General features: G+C 53.3%; 1 protein-coding gene across 1 annotated transcript in view; it reads left to right on the top strand.

Moving 5' to 3' along the window:
• Positions 1 to 25740, top strand: part of SSBP3 (single stranded DNA binding protein 3) — a gene marked incomplete at its 5' end in the record, with an annotated part of 169266 nt that overhangs the window by 97994 nt on the left and 45532 nt on the right. The window contains one exon of the mRNA XM_019795857.2: positions 21709 to 21798. Within this exon, the coding sequence (XP_019651416.1) occupies positions 21709 to 21798 (90 nt within the window). The remainder of the gene's footprint in view (positions 1 to 21708; positions 21799 to 25740) is intronic.

The raw sequence follows: 25740 nt of genomic DNA, 5'->3' as shown, positions 1-25740 counted from the left end.
ACCATCGGTCCTGTGCATCCTCGGCCCTTTGTGGTGGCTGCGGCGGCAGTGGTGGTGGGGGGGTGTTCTGGGTTTCTCTGGGGACGCCCTCTCAACAGCAGCTGAGAGGTCTTTAGACCGGGCCTGAGGGTTGTTTCCATAAGCGAGGACTGGTCCTTTTTCCAACCGCATTCCCAGACTCAATTTCCAGCCTTGCACCAATGGTGTTTATTCCTTATCAGCAGAAGATCCTGGGGTCTGGCTCCAGCAGTCCCTCAGGCCTCTGGTCTCGTCTCTGCCTGCCCCCTGGGCATGCAGCCTTTGCACACCCCAGACCTTCTGCCTAGAACCACCTGTTCTTCTAGAGCTCTACCTGCCTTGTCCTTTCCCTTCCCCCACTTCCTAGGTCCCGGTTCAGCCTTACCCAACCAGCCCCTCTTTGCCCCTACGTGACACTAGCCCTGTGACCACAGAATGTCTGTGCTGAGTTGGAAAGAGTGTTCACTGGCCCTGGGTCTCTCTAGGCTCTTCAACTCAAGAAATTGAGGCATTGCTGCTGTGTTCTGCAAGGCAGCTGGGTGGGTGACTAGTTCTAGGCCACTAGTCACACTTAGTCATCGTTCCCAGCTCTCTTCTCTGTGTGGTCAGTAGGTTTGTCTCCTGTTCTTAACAGAACTGCCAGGTCAGAGTCCTGCTCTGCTCTCCACAACTTCTGTCATTTGGCGCCAGTGTACCTGACCAGTCCGCCCCTAGTTCTAGCCAGATGTCACCCCACGCATCCAGCCTGCAGAGCAGGGCTCAGGGCTGCCTCCCCGCTACTCCTTGGCTCCCTCCGTGCCTCCTATTGTCTGAAATGTCGCCTTCACCACCCTCCCGTCCTCTGTATCCTGCTCATCATTCATTCACAGACGTCACGGAGGCAGTGCCGACCCCTGGAGATAGACTGTGCAACCACACCCGTCCCCTTACCTTTTCTTGTCATCCCCTGAAAAAGTGAAAAGAAACGGAAGGAATTCATTTCAGCGTAGTACACTCTATTTACTCATAAATGAGTATGTCCAAAACACTGTCATTTTAAGATGTAAGTAGTATAAAAATAATTGAGGCGTTATTTTACAGACTTCCTTTTCCTTCCAAGTCCTTGAGCTCTGGTGTGTGTTTTCACATCTCCGTCTGAACTGCCCACATCTCCAAGAACTCGGTAGCCCCGTGGGGCCTGGGCTTCCATGCTGGACCGTGTAGGGGCGTGGAGATTTAGGCATGAGGTCTGCAGAGTGGTGGACCGGTTTTATATCGTCTCTCGATGCTGCCATTTACTGGCACTGTGGCCTGGGGAGGGCGACTTCCCCACTCTGAGCTTACGATCGGCAGAGGCACACGCCCTCACTTTGCAGGGTTGCCGTCAGGCCTGAACGAGACGGGGCATGCAGAGGCGCCGCCCAGTGCCGAGCATGGGTGCTGGTGATTGTGCATGTTGAAATGATGAACTGACTGATCACTGGGGGCTGGCTTGGGGCCAGGGTCTGCCACCTGCCCCCTGGGCTGACCATGCAGGTGGTCGATGTCAGACTGCCTAAAGAAGGGTCGTGAGTGACAGAGAGATCGGCCAGCTCAGGGCAGGAGCTTGCAGGAGCACTGAAGAGGGAGTGGTAACCTTGGAGAGGCTTCCTGGTGGAGGCCCCACCCCAGACTCACCTCGGGTTCCTTGGTCTCCAGAGCCCTCTGTGACGACAACTCCAGTGCCCCCGCGGCTCCTGGTTGCTTGGTCTTTGTCCTGTGTAATTAGTGCGGCGTGCTTCACTCTTGTCTCTAATTGTGTCGTACAGCGCGTACTTTATTATATCAGGGTATAATACCGTCAGCCTGCCGGTTATCTGGTTCACTAATTGTTTCACGTGTCTGTCTCGTCTGCCCCGCCAGTTCACCCGTGTCTTTGGTGCCTTTTGTCTCCTCCGCCCTGGCAGGCTGGGCCTCGGGACCCAGATTCGAGTCCTGTGTCTGCCACTCGGACTTGTCTGAGGCTGCAAACAAGGCACTGTCCCTCCTTTTACCCATGAGCAGGGTGACATCGCGATAGCTAAGCTTCCATTCGGCCCTCCCGTTCCCTGATTCGGTGGATATCCCTCCATTGGTGGATCTTCCGTGTTCTCAAGGCAGTGAATGGTCATTCCTTTGCTCAACAAGTATTTATTGAGCACTGTGAAAGTGCCAGGCATTGGGGAGGTAATGAACAAGACAGTAATGAACAAGACAGATTTCTGCCCTCAGGGGGCTTAGGGTTTAGAGAAAGGAACAAATGTAAGGGAGTAAAAATGGCAGTGTGCTTAATTGGAATTGTGACGACATTCATTCAGCAGATCTTTGAATGTGTTCTGCACGGCGTTGCCCTGTGCTAAGCACTGGGGGTTTCCCAGTGAACAACACAGGTGGCCCTGCCCTCCTGCTTATGGGGTGAGGGCAAGACAGGCACGGATGCGCATGAAGGAAGACGTCATGCCGCACAGGCGGAGCTGCTCAGAGGCAGAGTAGGGGGCGCACTGGGCTAGGAAGAATGGGAGTGGGAGCCCTTCTGGGGGTGTTTTGCCCCTCCTGCCCAGAAGCCAGAGGGGAGGGCACAGAGCTGGCCCCTCCCTCCTTGCCGTGGAAGTGTGTCCCAAGGCTGGGTGTTTGCGCTCCTGCCCTTGTGCATCTGATTTGGGGGAGGCTCCGGGAGGGCTCTAAACACAAACCAGATGAAGGCGGTGCCCGCGGGTGCCTGGGAGCAGGGGCGGCCCCAAGAGCATGTGGCTGGGTCACCCTTTATAATTATCACACTGTGGCGAAGGCCCCCGGAACCCAGGGTGGCGGCGGGCGGGGGAGTGCCGGCTTCCCATCTGCTCAGCCTCTCTGGGCTCTGAATGGATTAGTTCTGTTTGGGTTGCAGCTTACTGTTGTGTGTGTTTTTCATCCCCTCCCGCTTGTTCTCTTCTGGCCTGAGCGCCTGCTCAGGAGCAGCGAGCGTCCAGGGGTGGGAGGGAGAATTGCAAAGTGGCCATTATCCAGACAAGAAAGGGAATCAGTGGAGTTTGCATTCTTCTGGGCCTCTATGGAAACTAAGATGTGGCTGGGGCGTGGGGTGGGGTGTCGTGTCGAAACCTCGGAAAAGTGAGAAGATGGGGTGCAGCTGTAGAAACCAGGCTACAGTATGGTCTGTGTGAGTGACCCCACCTGGTACGGTCTGCCCCTGAGGTTAGTCGGTGGTGTGAAACCAAAGTTGGTGTGCTGCTGGTGGTGTTTCTTGCAGATGGGATGTCTGGATGGGCACTAATTCATTCCTACCAAGCGATCTTGGTGATGCGTCTGTTGCAGGAAACTTTTGGGCCCACATGGGCCTGCCACTGACCTCGCCATGTGACCCCTCTACAAGCCTCAGTTTCCCCAGTCTGTCAAGTGGGGGTGTTGATTCCTGTCTTGCAGGGTTGTTGAGAGGGGGAAGCAGGGAAGGTGTGGAAGAGACTTAGAGCCACCCATTGGACAGGAAGTGTTCAGTAGAGCCTAAGAGTGCCCATCTCTTACTGTCACATCAGGGACACGGGACATTTGGGGTGTTGGGAGTGCCCCTGGACACCGTGGGATTTCTTGGTGGGCTTCTGCAGGTAAAGTAGACTTGTGGGAAGCCAACGTTGCTTCCGCCTCCTCTTTGAAACAGAAGGGCATGGCCCATCACTCCTGTAGGCATACCTCAGTATCTATTAGGAGCCCCGTGGCACCGACGCTTTGGAGAGAACAGTTGGGGAAGGCCGGGGAAGCAGCCACAGCCTCTGCCTCTCGGAGCCCAGGTTCTAGCTTAGAATCAGAATTTCACACGTGTGCAACAATTAGAGAAAAATAGCAGATGGTGTCTGATCAGACGTCACCGCTCTGTGAGGCTGTCCAGACTGCCCCACCCTCTGGCAGAAATAATCCTTCCTTTCTTTGGGGTCCCAGAGTCCAGTGCAGGCCTGTGTGATACGATGCAGGGTGTCGGTTTATACTCGGCCATTTGTGCCATTAATTGTGCAACAGCAAATGTTTTTTGAGTGCCTGCATGGTCCTTCCTCCTGTCCTGGTCAGAGCACCTGCTCCAGATGCCGTAGCCGAGAGTCTCCACTTGGGCTTCCAGGCTGGCAATATGCGTTTCCTTCTGTGGGGCTCCTGAGCCCCCAGACCACCTCCTTCCGGGCTGCCCCTAGACCTTTCTCGTGCCCCTCTTTCTTGGATGTTCGGTCCTGGTAGCACTCTCCTGAGTTTGGTCTTGCTGTGGGGGCTTTTGGCCAGTCTGGAGAAGTCAACGAAGACTCTGGCCAGCCACCAGTCTGGCACTGCTAACGAGCTGTGTGATAGTAACACTGTCTCATTCTCCCTGGGCCTTCATTTTCTTGACTTTAAACAACCGGGATTGGATTGAACAATGTCTCTGGTATTGGTTCTGAGACTTGAAGGTTTTTTGGAAATTGTTTGGGCCTAAAAATACCTTTGGTGTGCTGGACCTTCAGCTGGGCCCCGGAGATGCCTAAGAGGCTTTTTTGTGGGGTCTCACAGTCTAGTGAGAAAGAAGACATAGCAGACGCTGACAGTGCTCCAAGGGACCCAGTTGCTGAGTCCCAAGAGAAGGCTCTGCCCAGCGGGGTTCCTGTATTTGTGACTTTTTCTGTGAGTCCCACAAAGGAAAAAGGAGTAGAAGTTGGTGATCGGAAGGGGAGCATGTGAAGAGAGCATTGCAGGGTCAAGGAAGCGTCTGCAAACACTTAGAAGCTTGAAAAGACTTGCTGCGTTCAGGAAGGAGGGCTTGTGTGGGCAGAGCTGGAACTGAGAAGGGGCCCAGCCAAGCTGGTATGCGACTGGAAGCAGACAGTCCACTGAGCTGACGAACCTCCATCGTGAGTGGCCTGGTTAGGTCAGTCCTAGGGGGAGGGGAGGACTGGAGCAGCTGCACCAGTGAGGAAGACCGAGTCCAGATGGAGAGTGGGGTGGATGGGCACTGGGGCATTGTGTGGTGGCCCACTGAGAGCTGGCGTGATTGGAGGGTTGCCCACATGCCCTTGACCCTCAGACGTTTTCCTAATAATTTGCTTCTTTTGTGCCCTAGAGGGTGGGCTTAGCGGTGATTGTAAGCAGCTTAGATTTGCTGAGGGTATTAAAAAAAAAAAAAGCTACCTCTATCCAAATTATCCAAAGAATGAAAGTGCGGTGGAACAAGAAGCACCCTGGCCAGGTTCTAGGCGTGTCTGTCTCCTACTGGGGGCCTTTGTTTCCCTTTTGGTGAAATGGCAGGGGGCGGGGGAGACATGGGCCCAGTGCCTGAGGTGTGCTAGCCCACCCCCATGACTGCCTCCTTTATTTCCAGGGGGTTGAGGATCACATGGGGCAGGGTGGCTTCATTCTTGGCAATTGGGGTGGAAAATGCCAGTGTCTTAAAGCGAGTCCCAAAGGGGGTGGGGATGGGTGTGTATGTGTACTTGGCTGGGCGTGCCCCCAAACATCTCCCTTGGACAGGGCATCTGTGCCTGGCTTAGAGCCTGCACAGAGTCCCTTCCCTTCTAAAATATTATCTTGCCTATTAAATATTAATAATAACGAACCTCTCTCAGCAGGACTGAACCCCCAACATACTCTGGGTGGTGTTGCCTGTGTGCGTCTCCACGCCTGTCCTTGACCCAGCGTGGCACCTTGAACAGAGCAGAGAGAGAGAGAGAGAGAGAGAGAGAGAGAGAGAGAGAGAGAGTGTGGTGTGTGTGTGTGTGTGTGTGTGTGTGTGTGTGTGTGTTGTTTTTGCTACTTTGGAGCCGTGGCAGAATTTCTCAGCACTGCCAAGTTATTTTCTTGGGATGTATGTAGGTGGAGGAGATGATCGAGGGGTGCATGACGTATATTTGCACAGCGATATTTGCACACGTTGACCGTGGTGTTTTCAGAGCTGATGTCTAGGAGTGGCTACTTCCTCAGCCCTCCTCACACACTTGTGAGGGAAGGACTTTGGGGGACCTCCTCTCAGAGGGGTGGGGGGAAGGGTGGGTGGCAGGACAGGTCTTCTCTTCCAAAGATGCTGAGCAGCTATCTGGACCCCAGACCATACCCCTCTTCCCACTGTATTTGGGAGGTGGGAACAGCTGTGAGCCCTGCACTCTGCCCAGCGGGACAGCTGTGTCATGGTGCGGGGGTGGGCATGATCACACCCTGGTCAGACAGGAAATAAAATTACTTGGAGGTTTGCATGTATTGAAAGTCCTGGGGACAGCACCGGCTTCCCAGGGTGGGTAGGCAGGTCTGGCCCTGTACCCTAGCTTGAAACACTTCCTGCCTGCCTGCCCTTTTTGCAGGGTGCCCCCTCTTGTTTTGGTCTGAGTTTGTGACGTCTGCACGACAGCATGGTATGGAAGGGCAGAGAGGGGTCCAACTCGGGCCGGGGGCCGTGGTCCAGACCAGTCCTTTTGGGTCTCCCCAGACCTAATCAGCTTACCTCGGGCAGGGCAGCGCTCTTCTGTTATTAAGTACAGAGCTGTGGTCTGCATGATGCAGGCAGCTTTAATGAGATTAGAAAGCTTAACCGAGAGGCCAATTACATCTGGGCCCGTACCTGTTTGGGCGGCTGTCTAAGCCCCAACCTGCATCCGGAGGCTTCCTGCAGGCCTCCTGGGAGCCTGGAGGGTGAGGGGCAGCAGAGGCCTGCCCATCTGGCTAGTCCTCACTGGACCCAGGGTCTCTTTCCCCTGGTAAGGGCAGAGACAGAACCTAGGAGGAATTTGCTAGAACATCTGATGCAGGAGTTCCCAAAAAGCTGGATCCCTGCAGCTTGGGGAGGGTGGGCAGCTTGGTGGCTGCAGACCTCCCAGGTGCTTTTGATGTACAGCCACGTTTAGGGACCAGGAGTCAAATCCACCCCTTTAGTTTTATAGGTGAGGGGAAGGGACAGTGGCAGAGGGGTTAGCCAGCCAGGGGTTTGTCACCGCAGCTTCCTCCTTTCTTCCCACCCCTTTGATGGGCTGGGGGCTGGGGGTGCTGTTGCCCTTATGGTCACATCAGGTTTTGTGTTTGTTTCTTTATTTGTGCTTCACATTCCTGCATGAGGTAGGCCAGGCAGGCAGTGACCACTTCCCATTTTACAGGTGGTCAAGTGAAGGTTGAAGAGACCCACCCCAAACTGGTGTCAGAACCAGGGGGCTTGGTTGCAGGGTTAAGGTCTTTTTCTTCCACGACTGAGGTCTTCTATCTGGTTCCCACCAGGGTGGTGGTGTGGGTGACATGGGTTTGTAATGACCGGACCCAGCCGGAAGAACTGTGACCTTGTGAAGACACTTGCCCGCTGTGATCTTCGCCAGCAAGACAGCTCAGATGTGAAGCGGGGGAGTGGAGTACCCCCCTCCAAGTTGCTGGGAGGTGCCTACCTTGAGTGGTGGCTTGTTTCCATTGCTGGAATACACGGCCAGCAAACTTCGGGGCGTGGGATGGGAACGCTCGGGGGGCTCCACAGGGGAGCACTGCCTGGCTGGGCCCCTCAGGGCGAGGCCTTCCTGGGTAAAGCAAAGGCAGAGGGAGGGTTTAGAAGGAGTGTCCATTCACAGTTATTTATGGAGTACCCGATGGATGTAAGCCAGGCAGAGTTCTAGGGGAGGCCGCAGAAACTTTTACAGACTCTGTGAAGGCAGGGCTTCTTTGCCCAGTTTTCTAGACGAGACCGCCAAGGTACATATGTCTTGGGATACCAAAGTCCCAGATCGGATTCCTGCCCTGGACCCAGGTCTGTGAGCCGGAGGCCACATCTACAATAGAGGGACTGTGGGACCCCCTCCTGTTCTGAGGTTCTAGATTTGAAGTTTTTGAAGGCCTGTGGATTACCCAAATCTAATTAAAAACTTCTGCCTTCAGTGGACAAGACCCAGGCCATGGTCTCAAATGGAATTAGGCAAAACAGAAGACAGACAGACTGCTTTAGACACATTTGTGGCAGAGGGGGGCACTTACTTAGACATCCATCAAGGACAGTCCTCTCATGTCTCTGCGACTCACGAGATTCAAGCGAGGACAAAACCAAGATTCAAATTCAAGCCTTTTTCAAGGTTTCTGTGTTTCTCTCCTGCAATGATTGCTTGAAGAGAAAAACATAGAAACACTGGAAGATAAGGCCCCTCTTTGTCCCTTTTGACATTTGGGTTTATGAAAGTCTGTTCTGTTCGTTAAAGTTACATCTTTATAAAGGAGAAAAATAAGGAAGAAATTTCCCAGAAGAGCCAGGCCTAGCTTTGTCCAAAAAGCTCTTTCATAGTCCCCAGTCATTCTATTCGATGGTTATTGATGATTAGGCATAGTAAATATTTGGGTTCTGTTCTTTGGAACCAACAGTCCTGCAGGGAGGTAGCTTTTGTCCTTACAGTAAGGCCACGTAGAAAATTCCGAAGGAGTCACAGGTAGAGTTTCACGTGGGCTTGGAAGATGAAAAAAATCATCCTGCCTGGCACCCAGGGTGGCCCGAGGTACAGGCGGAGGGTTGACATGGCGACAGGGAGGTGTGGGCACTCTGGGGGGGGGCGGGTGGATGGTCTCTGTACCAGCTGGAGGCCAGAGAGTGTTCCCCATGGCTGAAGCTTAGGGCACGAGAGAAGAGGAAGGTTGGGGGGGGATGGGAGGGGCTGATATGAGATCACAGTGCTTTATTATCTCTTTGTTTGCTTTAAGTCTCATGCCAGCCCCAGTAGAGGTATTGTCTTGTATTGGGGGAACATCTCAAGTCAGGGTGAATTGCCTGCCCGTCTAAATTAGCCAGGGAGCTGGGGAGCTGAAACCCTCATTGCACTGCTCTCTGCCTTGACCACAGCAGCCCTCGGTTAGGAGTTCATTGGTACTGAATGTTCCATTGAATGCCTCCTGAGACACTTGCAGGTGGAAACTGGTATCTTCTGATACTGAGTTCTAGCTCATGAACCTACTTAGGGACTTTAGTGTTTGATCTGGGGCTGGGAGGTGGTGACATTTGAGCTGGGCATTGATGGGTGACTAGGAGTTCGATAGGTAGATAAAGGGAAGGTGATAGGGACCTTGTCTGGGAGAGACCGCGAAAGTAGCACAGTGTCCCTTGGGGAGTGGAGGACCTGAGACCTGGTTGATGAGAGGCTGGAGCCATTCCCAGGGCATAGTAAGCACAGGGAGGGGGTAGAACAGGGGGCAACCAGAGGACCCTGTGAGCTCAGAGAGCCTGGTCTCTGCCCTCCCTCTTCTCTCTGCCCTTCTCAAGTTCTCATGTCAAGTGAGGAATTGAATCAGGGAGGAGGAGGAGGACACATTCTTCCTGAGTGAGCTCAGGGCTTGCCCTGTGGCTCATCTCTGATCGCAGGAACCACATCTCTTAGAAACCTGTGGTCTGGGGGGTCCAGCTGTGAAGGGCAGTCCTCAGATTGGCAGAGGATTCCTGTCTGTGGGGTGCATTTTGCGGGGGCAGGGAGTAGTTGTATGGATGTAGCCAAATGGTAAGTTAGTAGGTGACTAGCCTTAGAGTTTGACTTTGTAGACGTGGTGGATACTCTTGAGAAGCAGGATTTCTGCAAGGACTTTATTCATCCAAAAAATATTTACTGAGCCAGCACCTTGTCTCTGCTGTGTGCACCATCCTTGCCCCTGTCCCCGGGAAGACAGCTGACCAATTTAATAAGGAATTAACAGTCAGATGTGACAAGTGCTGTGATGAAGAACGCTTAAGGGATGGAGAGGCATCGCCCAGGGAGAGAGCACGGAGGAGCGGTCCAGAGAGCGGCACCGACCTGTGCAGGGGGCGGCTGGGCGTGCGCATCGGGGAAATACGGGTGAAGGAAAGGCCTTTGGGAGTTGGAGTCCTAAATATGTGTACGTGACAGTAGGTGATTCTTTCTCCGCAGGACTTCAGGCATCTCACTTCTTGGACCCTGATGCATCTCTTTATAAAGACTTTCCTTTGTGCTTTCGATGCCGTATGGAGTAGGGGGTAGACCACCTCTATGGGAAATCCTGGGTCTGTTTCAGAAGCCAAGTTTGGATCAGAATTCTCAGTAGATAAACTCCTCTGTCTCCTAGAAGCCTTTGACCTGTTAGGTCGTCTCTGGTCCTTCCAGGCTGGGCTCATGGCCCCACCCCATTATTAGCAGGTTTCTCACTAAGATCCCAAAAGATACGGGGCAGTGCTAGCAAGAGAGCCATGCCTTGTACACCTGATAGACACCCAACACATTTCTGTAGACCTCTTTGTGGGGGAGCTCTGAAGAGACCCCCCTGCCTTGCCCTCGAACGCTCCACGGGTTGTCAGCAGGCCCCAGACTGGGCTCTGCGGGTTGGGGCTGTATCGAGGACTGAAGCTGATCAGCTCTTGCCGGACCCTTGACCTGGCTTGGCAGCCCCTCTGCATCACTTTTGAAGTAAACGAAATAATCCCCCTCTGAGGTCCTCTGAAAGCCTGCTGGGGTGGGCTCTGTTCTCCAGTGCCACTGAGCAGGGTGGGCGTGTGATGTGTCTTTGAGGGGCTGATGCCTGCACTCACAGAATTTGAGTCAACCAGACTGGCTGTGTTTGTTCCTTAGGGACACAAGGTACTAGAGTGTTTACCTTTCCTGCTTTAGAGACAGACATATGTACACACACACACACACACACACACACACACACCTGCCCTCACACACAGAATCTGGTGACCCTGTAATCCTCTTGTTGGGGGTGTTAACATTTCTGTAAAATGAGCATTCTAGTTCCCCTCATCTCAACACCACTCCCTTATGTTTGCTCACAACCCTGGGAATTGGGAGCAGGACGGGATGAGAGTTACTTCTCTCTGGACTGTTCCAGTGCAGCAGCCCTTCATTGTGTGCTCCTGGGTACCTGGCCGGGTTCTGGGGAGGCTTCCCAGTCCTATGGCAGTAGGTTGGGGCTTGAAGGGCAGGTAGGGCAGCAGGGGACACCTGGGAGAGCTTGCTCCCAGCATGAGGTGCATTCACAGCAGAAAGTGGGCACTGGGCGGTGTGATCTGTGTTGGCAGCATGGCCAGGCCATCAGCGTCCCCCCATGGGCCAGCGCCGCTGGGGTGGTGGGAGGAACTGAGTCCTGCAATCCCAGTCTCCCCCCCCCCCCACGGAGACTTAGGGCTCCCCCACCTTGACTCTGTCCCTTTATAAATGAGGCACCGGGGGCTTTGAGAAGAAGGGGGGCTGCTCTGCTCTTGTTCACCCAGCTAGTTTGGTGTGGGGTTATTGTTGAGGCCGAGCTCTAGTGCCCTTTGGTGTCAGCTAAAGGGTGTGATAGAGGGGAGGGAATGTGGACTTTGAAGTCAGGTGGACCTGGGTTTGATGCCCAGGACTGTGGCTCCCTGGCCTGCTATGTAATGCTTGTTTTCTTCGCCAGCACGGGGACGGTAATGCCACCCACCTGCTAGGACTGTTTCGAGGGTCAGAGAGCAGTCCTGAAGGGCCAGGCATCAGGAGACACCTGTTACTGTCAGCTCCTGCTGTGCCGGCACTCCTGTGGGCAGTGCAGGGACAGAGAGCGTGGCTGGAGCCTGTCACCTCTAGAGGAATGGAGCCTTGGCTGGGGGGCCTCTCCCTGGCCTCCCCAGTGCCCTGGAAGGCTGACACAGGCGCAGCTGTTGCAACCCAGCACCTACTGGGTGGGGGCCAGTGGAGGCTTCTCTCCCCCTTTTACTCAGCTGCTGGTGATCGTGCCTGGCAGGTGCCAGGGACCCAGCTGCCAGGGGCCTCTGGACAAGGTTCTCTCCCTTCTACATCTTTGGCAGCACTGGCTCCTGAGCAGGAGGCAGTCTGGCACCTGGATTTCAGGCAGGAGCGCCAGCTCTGCTGTCCCCCCATCTGACAGCTGGGCATGGAGGGCTGCCCGAGTGGACAGTGGCACACTCTCTAAGTGCCCAGCTTCTCATGGTGGTGTTTGGTCCAATTTCCTTCGCGTTGTGACCTACATCATTCTCTATTTGCTAAACCCTCTGAGCAGGCAGCAGTAATAAATCAATTAATGACTCCGATGAATCGTTTAATGGCTGACAAAATAACACTAAGGCCAACAGCTTGCATCTCTAGCAGTACCAGAGGATGCTGGTTGACTGGGGTGGGGGACAAAACCGAGACTGTTAGCTAAATTAGCACAATTAGTGCGCGCTTTAAAGGTGTAGGTGGCATCTGCTCAGCCTGGAGCCTGTGTGCTGGCCGTGCAGACCGCGCTGCTGGGCCCCTCACCAGCGCCCCGCCCGGCCCCTGCCTTGACGCACCCTCCCTGGCCCAGTGTCCGCTTCTCTGGCCTTGACATCAGGGGACCCCGGCGTACTTTACAGACTGCATTTTCGTCTTGTCACAGCAGAGGATGAACTGAAGGCAAGTGACTGTGTCCCCGCTAAATTTGGTGCCGGCCGAACAAAGTGTGGGCTCCCATTTTTAAAAGAAGTCCTGAGGGTCATGCCTTTAATGATTTCTTTCAAACTTAAAAGTTTCTAGAAGCAGGCGATTTTTTTTTTTTTTTTTTTTTTTTTTTGTTCTCTGCACACCTCAGTCCTGGCAGGATTAAGTTGTCATTGGAACTGAGCGTGTGTGTGGGTCCCCGCCAGGGAATTTTCCGCTTTGCAGAGGCAACTGCCAGTGTTCTTGTTAAGGAACTGTCACTGGCCTACTATGACATGTTTGCGGTTGTAAGTACCTCCTTTAAGACTGTGTGTGTGTGTGTGTGTGTGTGTGTGTGTGTGTGTGTGTGTGTGTCTGTGCACGTGTGTTGCTAATGGTGTAAACCCAGGCCATGGAGCTCATCTCTCTTCAAGAAGAGAATCAGCATTATACAAATAGTGTGCTGTTGATCCATTCTCTACTGTTCATTTGTGGGGGCACCTCTAGCCCTTAATCTCCCCTGTCTTGCGTGTACATGCCTAGAACTCGCGCCCTGTGCTGTGTGGCCTAGCTGGAGAGGTGTTTGCACACGGAGGAGGGTGCCCTGGCTGGCATCCACGGTATAACCAGGTATTAATTAAGTGGGGCTCCGCCTCTTACACAAACGGTACCCTTTGATCCATTCCCAGAAGAAGCTGGGTGCTCCCAGGGATGGATGGGCAAGGCTCGATGGGATAGTGGCCGTGGCCTTCTCAGCACTGGGAAGGAAGCCAGTTCTTCTTTCGGAAATGTCCTGACTGGAGTGCGTTTTTTTTTTTTTTTTTTTTTTAAATGAAATACTATTTCTCTAGCATGGGGTAGAGAGAGGCCACTGCTCAGAAGAGTGGCTTCTGTTGAGCAGAAGATGTCTTCCTATAGCTGTGACCCCCTTTCCTTCCCTGGCTTGCTCTGTGTTCATGGACTCATAGAAACTTAGCGAGTCTCTTGTCTGCCTTGGTGCTGTGTCCCTGGCGCAGGGGCTTCTGTTCATTGATCACCTGTCTCGACCTGAACCCATCGCCTGAGAGTCCTGTTTACGTTCCCCACGCCCCGCAGAAGATAGAGGGCTCCCCCTTTACAGATGATCGTGAGGGGCTCCTGGAGAATGGAATGGCTGGGCCTTGAGCCCTGACCTCTCTGTTCCTGGGTGACCTTCTTTAAGCATCAGCTTCAGAACTAAGACCGGAGAAGCCGGGACATGGCCGAGAACTGGGCTCTGGTTTTAGCACATCTGGGCTTGACTTCCAGTTAGGCCTGTCCGAGCTGAGCTGCATGACCCTGGACAAATCCCTCGACGTCCTCAGTTGGACTCCCGACCGGGTTGTTGGGAAGGCAGGGGAAGAAACTAGGCCAGACTCCCCTTCTGCAGAAGAACCCCCTGTTGGAGGAGGGAAGTGAGTCAGCTCCAGCCCCAGCTCCCCTACCCCTGAAACTGGACTGGGACGGAGCTCTGACAAGGTGGAGGCTCAGCGGGATCTGTGCTCTGAAGGAGAGGCTGTCAGAGGCCTGGCTCCCAGGAGGGCTGAGATGACAGCAGTAATCTCTCACCTCCGTATCACTGCCTGCATCTTCGAGTCCTGCCGTCCTTTAAGGCCCTGGCTTGAGTGCCACCTCTTCCATAAAGCCTCCCTGATCCCACTAATCCCCGCCTCACCGCACCCGCCCGGAGCACCTTCCCACACCCCTCAGTTCGCTGTCACCGCAGCTCATTTCATCCTCCAGACCTTGAGGGCAGAGCCGTGCGCTGTCATCTGCTGCCCTGGCAGGCTCGGTGCATCCCTGCCGCCCCGGGAGCGAGTGTTTGCTAAGTGCGTCCGATGTGTGTAAAGCACTTGTAACCTTTTTAAGCTCCCACCTACCTTGTTTCTCCTTCTCTTCCCAGGGTAATTTGCCAATTAGATCCAGCAGACTCTTCAGCGGGTTCGTGCATTCCTACATGCACACGCACACATGCATGCGTGCACACACGTGCGTGTGCGCGCACACACACACACACACCCACACCCCTCACCACACCCCTTGCTGAAGGCCAATTCCATCAAGTATTTGCTGGAAGGAGCAGGGTTAAGCCCGTGTACTTAGGGAGAAGAGCAAAACCTATAGATGATCCCAAATGCAGAGAATGCATGGTGCTCCCCTCGTGTTTGTAATGCTCTGTTGTTTCTTTTCTTAAGTGTCAAAAAGCTTACAGAACTCTCCTCGGGAACTGCAAGGTTGATGGGGAGACTGTGTTTGGGTTTGTGGACCTAAGACTGGGGGAGTGGGTGGAAGGACAGGGAGACTAAAGTTAGAGCCGCTCGTGATCATGTGCTTCTCTGTGCCTCAGTTTCCTTACTGGTAAACAGAGATGATCTCTTGGCGGGGATGTTGAAGAGTCAGTCCCACCCTCCCCTCTCCTGATCTCTGGGCTCAGATGAAAGATAGTTGCTTCTTTCCGCACCCCTTCTCCACGTCCCGACCTTGAGGCCCTCAGCCAGGAGACTTTGGAAGAAGCTCCGGTGTCAGGACAGCTCTCCCGTGGGCCTGATGGCCTGCCTGTGGCAGCTCAGGGCTTCTTCCGCGTACACGTGGCCTCAGCTTAGAGTTCAGTGCGATGCCCACTGTTTCATTGAAACTGCAGGACGTCATCCACCTCCTTTGGAGCTGAGCAGAGGCCAGGGGCAGGAAGGCTTACTCAGGTCACACAGTAGGTGGTTTGCAGCCAGAGTGGGAGCCCTCATTCCAGGTCTCGTCTATCCTAATAATCCCCACGAAACACCAGGAGGTGGTAGGTAATGTGGCAGAGGGGAAACTGAGGCTGAGGCAGTCAGCATGGCTCTGAGTTGGAGAGCAGAGATCAAGGCCACATATTCAGAGCTGTAGTGCGCTCTTGCTGTGTGCCAGCTGTGAGCCACCCCAAGTTAGCCCAGGCCACCACTTCCTGAGGCTGCTCGTTCTGATGCTCAGAACTGGAAAAGCTTTTGGTAGCTCAGAGCACCTACTGCTGGACCCAGAGCCATCCCTGGGCACCAGGAGAGGACATCCACTCCTCCTTCCACGTGACAGCCCCCTGGCTATTTGGAGGCAGGGATCCTGTGTCATTCACTCCCGTGTGTCATCTGAACCTATTTTTAATGCCAGCTGGTTCTGTCTCTTCACGTAGCAACAGCTCTGTGTTTTCTCCAAGCTGCAGAATTAGAGCCCCTGTTCTCCAGAACCGATTCTCTTCTGTGGTCTGTGCCTAAAACCAAGAGGCCTCTTCCTGTACCTCTCCCTTTTTTGACCCCACTTCTCTCCGTCTTGGCCTTTCTCTCTGGGTGATGACATTCTCGCCACTCCCTCGTCAACATCTTCAGCTCATCTATCCTGCTAAGGTTAACATTTCCTCTAGGAAACTCGGCCCCGAGGGACCTAGGTCACTCCACTATTTTGCACAGATTGCTGAAGGCTCTGTCTTGATGATACCTGTGCAAGCATCTGTCCTTCCCCTGGACACAAGCATCCCACAGAGACCTTCGTTTCTCCCTTGCCCTTCTCACGTACGCAGCAGGAGGGTGCCTTCACTCCTCTAAGTGACCTCTCTTTCCCAGCTGTGCACACCCAGCCATATGCCACACACCCTGTGGCGTCCTGCATGCTTGGCCACATGGCCTGTGTTGAGTTTCAGTCAAGAAAGGCTTTACTTGGTGGTTTTGCATGTGGGCTCTATGTTGCTACACGCCGAGGCCTGAGTATTGGGGTGGGGCGAGGAGGGAGGGGATTGCAGAACAAAGTTCCGTTTTGCAGCCTTGTAAATCAGGAGGGGCTGGCCAAACTGGCAGGAGTCCTGCGGTTCACTCTGAGCATTTGGTTTTATTCAGTTTTCTAGGGGCTTCGTGTGCAGAGGATCATTTCTATTTCTGTTTTTATTTATTTTAAAGATTATTTATGTGTGAGAGAGAGAGAGAACACGCATGAGTGGGAGGGGTAGAGGGAGAGGGAGAGAGAATTCCAAGCAGACTCTGTACTGAGTGTGGAGCCCAATGCAGGACTCGATCTCAGAACCCTGATCACGACCTGAGCCGAAACCAAGAGTCAGTTGCTTAACCGACTGTGCCACCCAGGCGCCCTGAGGATCATTTTAAAACAGTGAAAATGGGGGGGAGGGTCCCATGCTGGATAGTGAGTGAGGAGAACTGGGGTTCTTGGGGTGGGGCTGGAAGATAACACCTTGCAGGGAGAATCCCCCAGACCCACACTTCTGGAAGTAAGCATGAGCATGCATTACCTGTCACGAGATACTGTGCGATATGAGACCGGAGGCTTCTGGGAGCTTGTCTCCTGGTTCCTCTGGACTGACCCTATTGGTCCTGGAGCCACAGGGGACTTGTTGGTACCGAGCGAGGAAAGGGCCCGGCACCACGTCTGGGACTTGCCAAGTGCGTTTGTACTCTCGTGGTGTTGGGTGGGTTAGTGGAGGGTGCCCTGCAGGGGTGGTCACCACTGAAAAGCAGATTTGCTAGTGCGGGACGCCTGCCGTTGGAGGGCACGTGTGAGACCAGCTGGCCTGGGTCTGGAGCACGCGGGCAGGCTGCAGTGCCGCGGTGAGCCCCGGCCCTGCTGGCTGGCTGTGTAACCACCGTGGGATCATAAAGAAGCCCTACTCTTTAGGGAGAGGCTTGTGGGCTCGCCCCTCCTTGGAAGGCTCCCAGGCCACGAACAAAAATATGATCCTTTACAGGGGAGCTGGAGGAGCTTCAGGCAGCGGTCCGAAGGCACCTTGAGCTTCACACGTGAACTCTGACCCCCGAGTCTTAGAGGAGGCAGCTGGCTGGAGCGGGCCATGCCATCCGGTGCAAGGCCTGTTTTCTATGTAGAAAAGAATTTGAAGTTAGTTTTTTAAAAAATGCGTGAGTTACCAAACTGCATGCCTGATTTGATTCTGCTTTTTTTAGTCCGTGTATGTATGCATATATAGATAAATGTGGGTGAGGAGGGCCTGGGTGGGGCGAGCTCAGATGTCATCAGATCTTACCTGCAGCCTCTGATAACAAGAAGGTTTCTAATCTTTATCCTTTAAGTGTTCTGTAATGAACAGAGAAGAGTTAAAATTCAGAGTCTTCTGGAGAGAGGACTCTCCTGTTCACGCACGGGCTGCACTTTCCAGTCCCTGCCCCCTGGGTGCGCAGACTGGGCTGGGAAGAGCGGCTCAGAAGGGCCCCAGAGGTGGTCCTGTCTAACCCGGCCATTGGACGCATGGGGAAACTGAGGCTCCCAGCAGGGACCCGAGCTCACAGGGAGGTCTCTGGCTTCAGAATCCAGTGCTCTTTACTGCCCTGCTCCAGTGGGAGGGTTCCCTCACCTGCACCCTCCACAGCCCCGAAAGCTGTAGGCCTCAGTGAACGTCAGGGGCTTTCGGTTTGGGTTTTGTGTTTTTAGAGAAAACTCACATGAGACGCTTTGCTGAGTGCCTTAATGGAGCTCTAACTCAAAGCTGGAAACCGCAGGGAGAGGCCGATTCCTAGCAATCCGGAAAGGCCTGGCTCCAGATGGCCAGGTTTGAGCAGGTCTTTGAATAATAAAAGTCGTAATCATTTATTGAACACCTGCTGTATGCCTCACATCTCAGAGATGGGTAAAACAGCCCCTGCTGGCAGGTGTGGGGGTGGGAGGAGGGGGTCTATGGATTCAGTTTTGTGAACCACAGTTAGTACTTAACCCTTTTGTTGCCCTGTAACACCAGCTGCTGCTTTTCATTTGCTGCTTCGTACTTTTCTGCCCTTTTGAAAGTTTTCTGTTATGAGCACATATTTCCTTCATAATCAAAGAATAGCAGTAACTGTCATAATTCAGGTTAATTATTTTGCTTATTTTTGCTGCTGGACAAGGCTTTGAATGATAAAAGTCTCCTCAGCTTCCTGCTACCTTGATCACTGTTAACATGGCTTTCCTTTCATTGGAGGCTAGCAAAAATCTGTCCTCCACCCAGATGTCAGAGAATTGCACCATCCATGTTCTGGAACCACGGTTACCCCAGCCCTGACATTCAGAGGACCATGGACTCACTTCTGATTTTGTAGGGAAAGGAGATCTCGGAGGGAGGGAGCCTTGTAAGTCATGCTCCCGGGTCCAAATTTTCATTAAAAAGTTGTTTGTTTTTAATTCTAAAATATCCTTATGTTGTATCCTTAAAATATAAAGAGCTCTTATATATCACTAAGGAAAAAGTCAAATATACCAATAGCAAGGGACATGAACGTCCTCCCATAAAGAAAGATCTACAAGTGGTCGGCATAGACCCATTTCAAAAGGTAGTGATCCAAACAATGAGTCCAAATACCGGAGAGGTACCATATTGTAACTACCAAGGTAGCAAACACCGATGTGATGCCTGTTAATTAAATGGGTTAAATAACGTTGCCTCTACATAATATTAGACTCATTAAAAACTCATGTTTTCTTTGGCCGTGTAATGAGAAGGGGAAGTGTTCTTGACATTCTTTAACAAAGCACGGTGGCTAATTTTCTTTTTCCTTTGCTGTGTTCTATAATAAGGAAGTGTCGTATACTAAATGATAAATGCTAATTTAAAGAATCAAATTGGTGAGGCTTTCCAGATCTTTCCGTAAAAACAGCATGGTTCTGGCTTGAAGGCTGGGGTGGAGTAGATCCGGGTGGAGGAGGACAAACGGGAGAGGGCTGTCTTGAGCCCACTCTCCTCACCAGACGCTTGTGTCTCCATCTCTCAGGCGAGGGTGCTTGTGTCCACCTCAGAGGCCGCCTGGGAGTTCAGAGAGAGAGAGGGCAGGGGTTGGTGGGGAGTACCCAGCCTGTTTCTAGCATCAGGCCCAGGGCATACCACCCAGGGCCTCCCCAGTCAGGAGTTCCATTTTTCCTGTCATTGTCCTGCAAACATGTCGGTGCCACATTTGTTGAATAAAACATTTAGTCAGTTTAAACAAGACTGGATTTTGGTTTTCCCCATGTCACCTACTCCCACCTTCCTGATAATATTGTCGTCCTCCCGCCCCTGCCCCCCACCTGCTCCACTGCGGGGCTTGCATGAAGGTGTGAGTAACTGGAGAAAGACCATGTCCTGGGAGGGCATGTGTTTGAGGAAAGACAGCATTTCTCCTCCAGATTTGTGTGTATGCATATGTATATATGTATATATATATACACACATGCATCAACGTGTGTGTATTTGTGTGTGTGTGTATACATATGTGAACTTTTTTCTTTCAACAGGAGGGTGACTTTTATAGGTGATCTGATGTTTGGAGGGATAGGTAGGTGAAAATGAGCCAGAAAACTTCCACTGAAGAATTGGAGGGGAAAGTAAGATACACGGTGAAACTCCCATCGTGAGGATGGAACAATAGAGACACGTAGGACAGAATTTAAAAGCACAGATATAGACCCAAGCCTTTGTAAGGATTTTGCCTCCGGATTTCAAATGAGTGGGGCAAAATCATACTGAGGCCACTGCCTGAGGAGCAAAATCTATATTCTGTACCAAACTAAGTTCCTGAAGGGTTAAAGAGTTAAATATAAAACCCGTCTCTGACAGAACTTGAAGAAAACGTGGGTACCTGTTTACCTCACTCCAATTTTTCTTTCAAACTTTCTTGCCCCTGCTTCCGAGGGATGATTGTTGGCTGTAAATCCTGAAAAGTTGCATTTGCACAGAACCACCAACCACAGACGAACAGTGCAGCTAATGGATAGCCGGGTGTACTCCCCCAGGGGGCCCTCACCCAGATAATACTGGGTCCTGGGTTGGGGGGGGCTAGGCAGAGGCCTGCTGGCCCCTCCTCCTTCTAAGTGGGACTCTCACCCAGGAAGGTGGGAAGACCTCATTCGTGATGTTTGGGGATGCTTGTAACACATGGCAGGATGGTTGGCGAATCTCTTTATTTACAGAGAGGGTCGCCTTTCGGTAGGCAGAAGCATTTTGAGATGCTGGGCACACGTGGCCAGCCCATCCCCTCCCCAGTCTCTTTTGCTGGGTCTGTTAAGACACCCAGTGCATGCCCATACTGAGCCCTCCTTGCTTCCAGATTACCAAGCTTTCCCAGTTCACAAACTCAGCCCACCCTGTCCCTTAGTCCCCCACAACCCTGATGAACAGGCAGGACAACAGCGATACCCACTTTGCACAGGAAGCTGGGCGGGAAGGCCAAGCGGCTTGCCCAAGGCCCTCTGTTGCTAGTACAGGTAACGGCACTGGAGCCCAGATGCACGGGTCCCCCGGGGGTGTCTGTTCATCTTGCTACAGGTAGTGTGTCCATGGGATTCACACATTAACTCATTTCCTTCTATCAAAGTTGGAAGTTAGGAGTTCTGGTTCCTATTTCCTGGCTGAGGAAAGGGAAGAAGAATTCCTGCGGCATTTGTAAGAAAAAAAGAGGTGGTCTGTTTCCTGACCCCAGGGGTCCCAGAGAACCCCTCAGACCCCTGGGAGGCCATTGGTGATTGAGTTTCAAACTCTCAGTGGGGTGTGTGTGTGATTGGTGACATTGAGGTGGGAGTGGGGGGTCCTGCGGGAGGAGTGCTTGGGGGGCGGAGGGGTGTGTAAGCAGGGCACCAGCCGTGGTGGCCAGGGTGTGGGGGGAGAGGGGGCGGCGGGAGGTGTGTGACTCGCCCCATCAGCCTCACCCTGCCTGTGTGCATGCGGGCCCAGGCTCAGACATGCTGACCACATGGCAGGTGGGACACAGATTGTCTGGAAGGAGGCCAGGCTGGGGCGAACGACGTCTGTTCACCCCCGGGAGGCATTTGCTGAGGCAGATGTACCAGGTAAACACTGGAATAGCAGCATTTAAGAAGAAAAGTGCCTCCAGTACCCCCATTGCGCGGGCCACCTCATCTCCTGTGGCACCCAGGATCCTGACGGGGCCCGAAAGGCCCCTGCTCTCCTTCGACCCCTCCGGGGACGTTTCCCAACAGGCTGTCTGTTTGTTCATTAAGTTGTGGGTAGTGATGGATGTGCTCTTGATACAGCACGCATCCTGTTGGAGAGGGCACAAGCATTTATAAAGCGCCTCGGCCGCCGTGCGGGGCTTCATAAAGCAGCTGAGTGGGTTAGGCAGGGCGTCCGTACGTCAGCAGCAGCGTCCGTACGTCAGCAGCAGTGGCTGCGTGCTGGGCTCTGCGGTGCGCGTGCGCAGCGGTGGATGCTGTTCTCCCATTGTAAAGATGAGAAAACAGAGGTGGGAGAGTCCACCACTTGCCCAGTGAGAGACACCCCTGGGAAGGTGGTGTTTGAGGAGGGTGTGTGGAGGACGCGGGCCGACGGGGAGAACTGGGGGCCGGGGTTCGGAGCTCTGGGTCTCTCGGTGGGTGCAGCCTCTCACTCTCCACCTCCTTGTCTCCACAGAGTGCAGCCGCCGCCCCGAGCCCTGTGCTTGGCAACATTCCCCCCAACGATGGGATGCCGGGAGGCCCCATCCCGCCGGGTTTCTTTCAGGTATGTGCTGGGCCCCCTCGGTCTCATGCTCCTTTCGCTCCAGGCCAGGCCCAGGCAGGCGGGAGGGAGGGAGGGAGAGACAAGTAAAGAGTAGCTCAGTTTGCCATGGTCTAAATACAGTTGCTTTATGCTGGTTCCAGCCCTTCCCATCCCTTTCTCCACCCCTTCCAAAACCTGAGGAGGGGAGAAAAGAGATGGAGAGCAGCCCCCACTCTCCCCTCCGCACGTGCTGTCACTTCTGCCCGAGCTGGTTTCCTTCACACCAGCTTCGAAGGCACAGCCCGCCCCTGGTCAGGGAGGCGGTGGGGCTGCTTCCAAGGCCGTGGGGAGCTGTCTTTTATAACAAAAGGCTTTTTTTTTTTTTAAACAAGTAAACTGTTCTTTGTTTCTGTTTTGTTGCTGCTGTCATCGTCATTGTTTACTTTGCCTGTCCAAACTACAAACCTTAGGCGTAATCTAAAAAAAACAAAAAACCCACCATCCTGGCAGGTCTCAGAATCCTTTCCCTCTGGTTAACCGCTTGATTTTTTCCGAGTGTGATCACAGTCGGCATCCCGCGAGCATCTGTGCCTGCACTCTGCCCGCCAAAGGCAGGGGCAGGTCCCACGTGGGGTGAGAGCCTGGTCTTCTCCAAAAGACACCTTGTTGTCCTGTGGGGACTTTGTCTTGTCAGGGTTGGGTGTGGCTGCTGGCCCCTCTGTGCCTCCTTCTTCGCCCATCTTGGCGGTTCCCTGGCAGCTGCCGGGGGGCGGGCTCATTGATTTTAACCAGGCTGAGACTGGGGAATGCCATCTCCGAGCGGTATCAGCGTGAAGGAGCTTCTTGGAGTGTAACATTTCATTCGTTCAAACCTGTCTGTGGCGGGGTTTGAGAACCTACCCATGTTCCCCACCACTTTGAAAGGCTAGCACTTCCAGATAAGAATGTGGAAAGAGCCGTTGTGTAGAAAAGAAGGCCAAGATCTCTCTGTGAAGCCCAAAAATTCAAAACTGGGAGCACTGATGCACAGTCCAAGGAGACTTTTGCTTGGTGTAAGCTAGACTTCCACACCTTGTGCGTCCAGCAGTGAGACGCAGGCTGTGGGAGGCAGGGGCTCCCTGTTACTAAGATATTTAAGCAAGGGGGACAGACCCCTCTTGGAGATGTTAAGGGTATGGGAGATGACCTAGATGACACTTCTGTTTTGTAAGATTTCACATTTCAATTGATCTTGACTCCCAGGAGAGAAGGGTTTGGACATGCTGCTCACCATCAGAGGAGGAATCAGTGAAATTTGGGTGTTGCCCAGAACCAGAAAGAGCAGGTTGCCTACCACTATGATGGCAGTGAGGGGAGTGAGAGGGGCACAGGGATGGCGGTTGAGGGCTTTGGATGGCCACGTGTGTATCTGCATACAGTCCTAGCATGCCGCCCAAGCTGGAGCCTTGCCCTGGGGTGGAAAGGAGCACAGCCCCGGAAATGGAGTGTGTAGGCTCTAGGTTAGGCCAGACCAGGCATTACTTGGGGCTTGGCTTGGGGTAAGGCATCGGGAAGAGGGGCCAGACTTGGAAGAGAATGAGACATTCAAATCCTTGGAAACCCATGGACCCCAGACAGGTTTCTGCCCTTTCCCCGGAAGGGAAGCCCAGGGGCCGCTGTCTGAGACAGTCATCCATGCCAAGGGGCAGCCATCTTCCTGGCCACTGCAGATGGGTGTTCTGTACCTAGCTGGTGGTCTTTCCCACAGGTGTTCTATCTGCTTAGACCTTCTTTCCCAGGCTTACACATCCTCCCACATGAGGCCATGGACCCTGAATACAGTGCAGTTGTGGCTTTCCTGCCTGGTGGACAGAGCCCTGGGTGCCAGGCTCCACCTGTGTGCATGCCTGTGGAGGCTGCTTGCTGGCATCTGGGTGCCCAGAGCAAGCTGCTGTGGTGGGAAGAGGTGGACAGTAGCCAGCTGTCGTTTTTAAATAGGCTGTTGGCTTCTATTTTGGCCTGAGTCTGGGGCAAGGGAAGGTCTGCCTGATATGTGGGCAGCTCTTAACTTCCTGCTTTGGTATAATTGTCCATGGTTAAGGCCTAATTCCAGACATACTTCTTGGGCCCTCCCCTGTGACGTTCAGGGGTGTGTGGTCAGAAAGCCCAGACTGATTCCTGTCCTTATTTGGCTACTTCCAGCCACCATCAAACAGAGGTAACTTCTGGATCCTCTTGACTGGAGGTATTTTCTGAACGCTAGTCAGGATGAACCTCCAAGAATTGGGAGGGTGGTGGTGGAGAAGGAGCAGGGACCTGTGTTCCCCAGACTCTCTTCTTCCTGGGTGACTTCAGCCTACTTTGTTCCCCTCCCCGGCACGCCCTCCTCAGGTGAGGACATGGTTTTCTAATCAGTCAGATGAAGATGAAGGTGGATAGGGTGCTTCCTGGCTGTGATGGTGACCTACTCAGGCTGGGTCACTGCTGAGGGGAAAGGGTATCTCTCTAGAAGGGAGGTAGTGACTGCCCATTTCCGGAGCAGGCCAGCGCATGACGGGAATATTAGCTATTGATTGCCAGCCCTGCCCCTTGCTCCTCTTGCAGGCGGCCACTCTGATATTAGAAGGAAAGTAGAGATGCTATCAGGTTTTATCTGCCGCCAACAATTGCACTTCCTCCCCTGCTTGGCCACAGTCTGGGCGGGCAGCTCTGCGGCAGGGGGGTCTTTGTGCCGAAATAGCCAGCCTGGGTTGGCTGACCTAGCTTTGACCAGATCTCGTCCCATGGTGGCCGGCCCAGTTTTCACATCAGGACTCCACGCCAAGTTGCTGCTAAATTTTGAAGCCAGTGAGGCATCCAGGGTAGGTGGGAGGGCATAGCTGTCTACCCCCCATCCCAGCCCCTCAGAAAGGAACACCAGGGGACTTACTTCCTTCGACTGCCAGTCTGCAAGGCTACTCCTGGGGTCAGAGGATTTGGCCATCCACACGTTATGTTCTATCTGTTGGCTTGTTCTTATTTGGTGTTGAGGTGTCTAAGGTGGACAGAGCCCTGGTCCTGTGGCATAAGATGTGTCTAGTAGCAAGTTGAGGACTGGCAGAGAGGTGGTTTAGGACCCAGCCTGAGCATACCTCAATATTGGGGAGTATTCTTAGAGTGACTGTAGAACTTAGCAAGGACATTCTACTTCTGTGCGTTCCTTGTAAAAAGATGGCGTTCATCTTGGCCTTCCCAGCATCTGGCATGCACTAGGGACCTGGGAGGTGTTTGAACTGAGTTTATTTGTGTTGCTCATGTGGCCAGGTGGGGAGCCCAGCCAGCCCCAAAGCTCTAGATCCTCATTCTGACCAGGCTTGGAGAGTCCAGGGGTGGTATTCTGGAGTGGGGAAGGATACAGGAGACGGTAGCCTGAGGACACTTGTTCTAGTCCCCTGCTTGTCCGTGACTTACTGAGTGACCTTGGGCAAGTTGCTCCCTATCTCTGGGCCCCCGATTCCTCACTAGGAGATGAAGCAGGGTGGACCAGATGGTCTGTGAGGGCCTTTCCAACTTGGATTTTCTGCTGTGGATCCAGATGGATTTTACATAATCAAGCAGTGGCATTTTTTTTTCCCCATGCAGCTGAAGTCAGTTGGGCTGCACATCTGGCACACTCCGCTTAGTTTTGGCCAGGCCTGCTGGTCTGGGTGGGCCCCTAGCTTCTTGGCCCTAAGGTAGTTCTAAGGGAGGCACCCTCCAATGAGGATTTCTATCTAAGTCAAGAGTTGGGGCATGGCAGGAGGGCAGGGGTCACGAAGAAGGGAGCACTGAGTACGGGCTGTTTTGTTCTTGTTTTGTTTTAAATTCCAGGGATTGTTTTCAGCTATGGAGTGTTTTTAGACATGCAGCTTACTTTCATTTTGATCCCAGCGTTTCTGCCGAGGAGACGTGGCTGGCTGATTGGGAGAGTGGGACTGGGAAAGGTGAATGACCTGGACAGAGTTA

The sequence above is a fragment of the Ailuropoda melanoleuca genome, chromosome 2 (genome assembly GCF_002007445.2).
Source record: "Ailuropoda melanoleuca isolate Jingjing chromosome 2, ASM200744v2, whole genome shotgun sequence".
NCBI lineage: Eukaryota > Metazoa > Chordata > Mammalia > Carnivora > Ursidae > Ailuropoda > Ailuropoda melanoleuca.
This window is presented reverse-complemented; position numbering and strand designations above follow the sequence as displayed.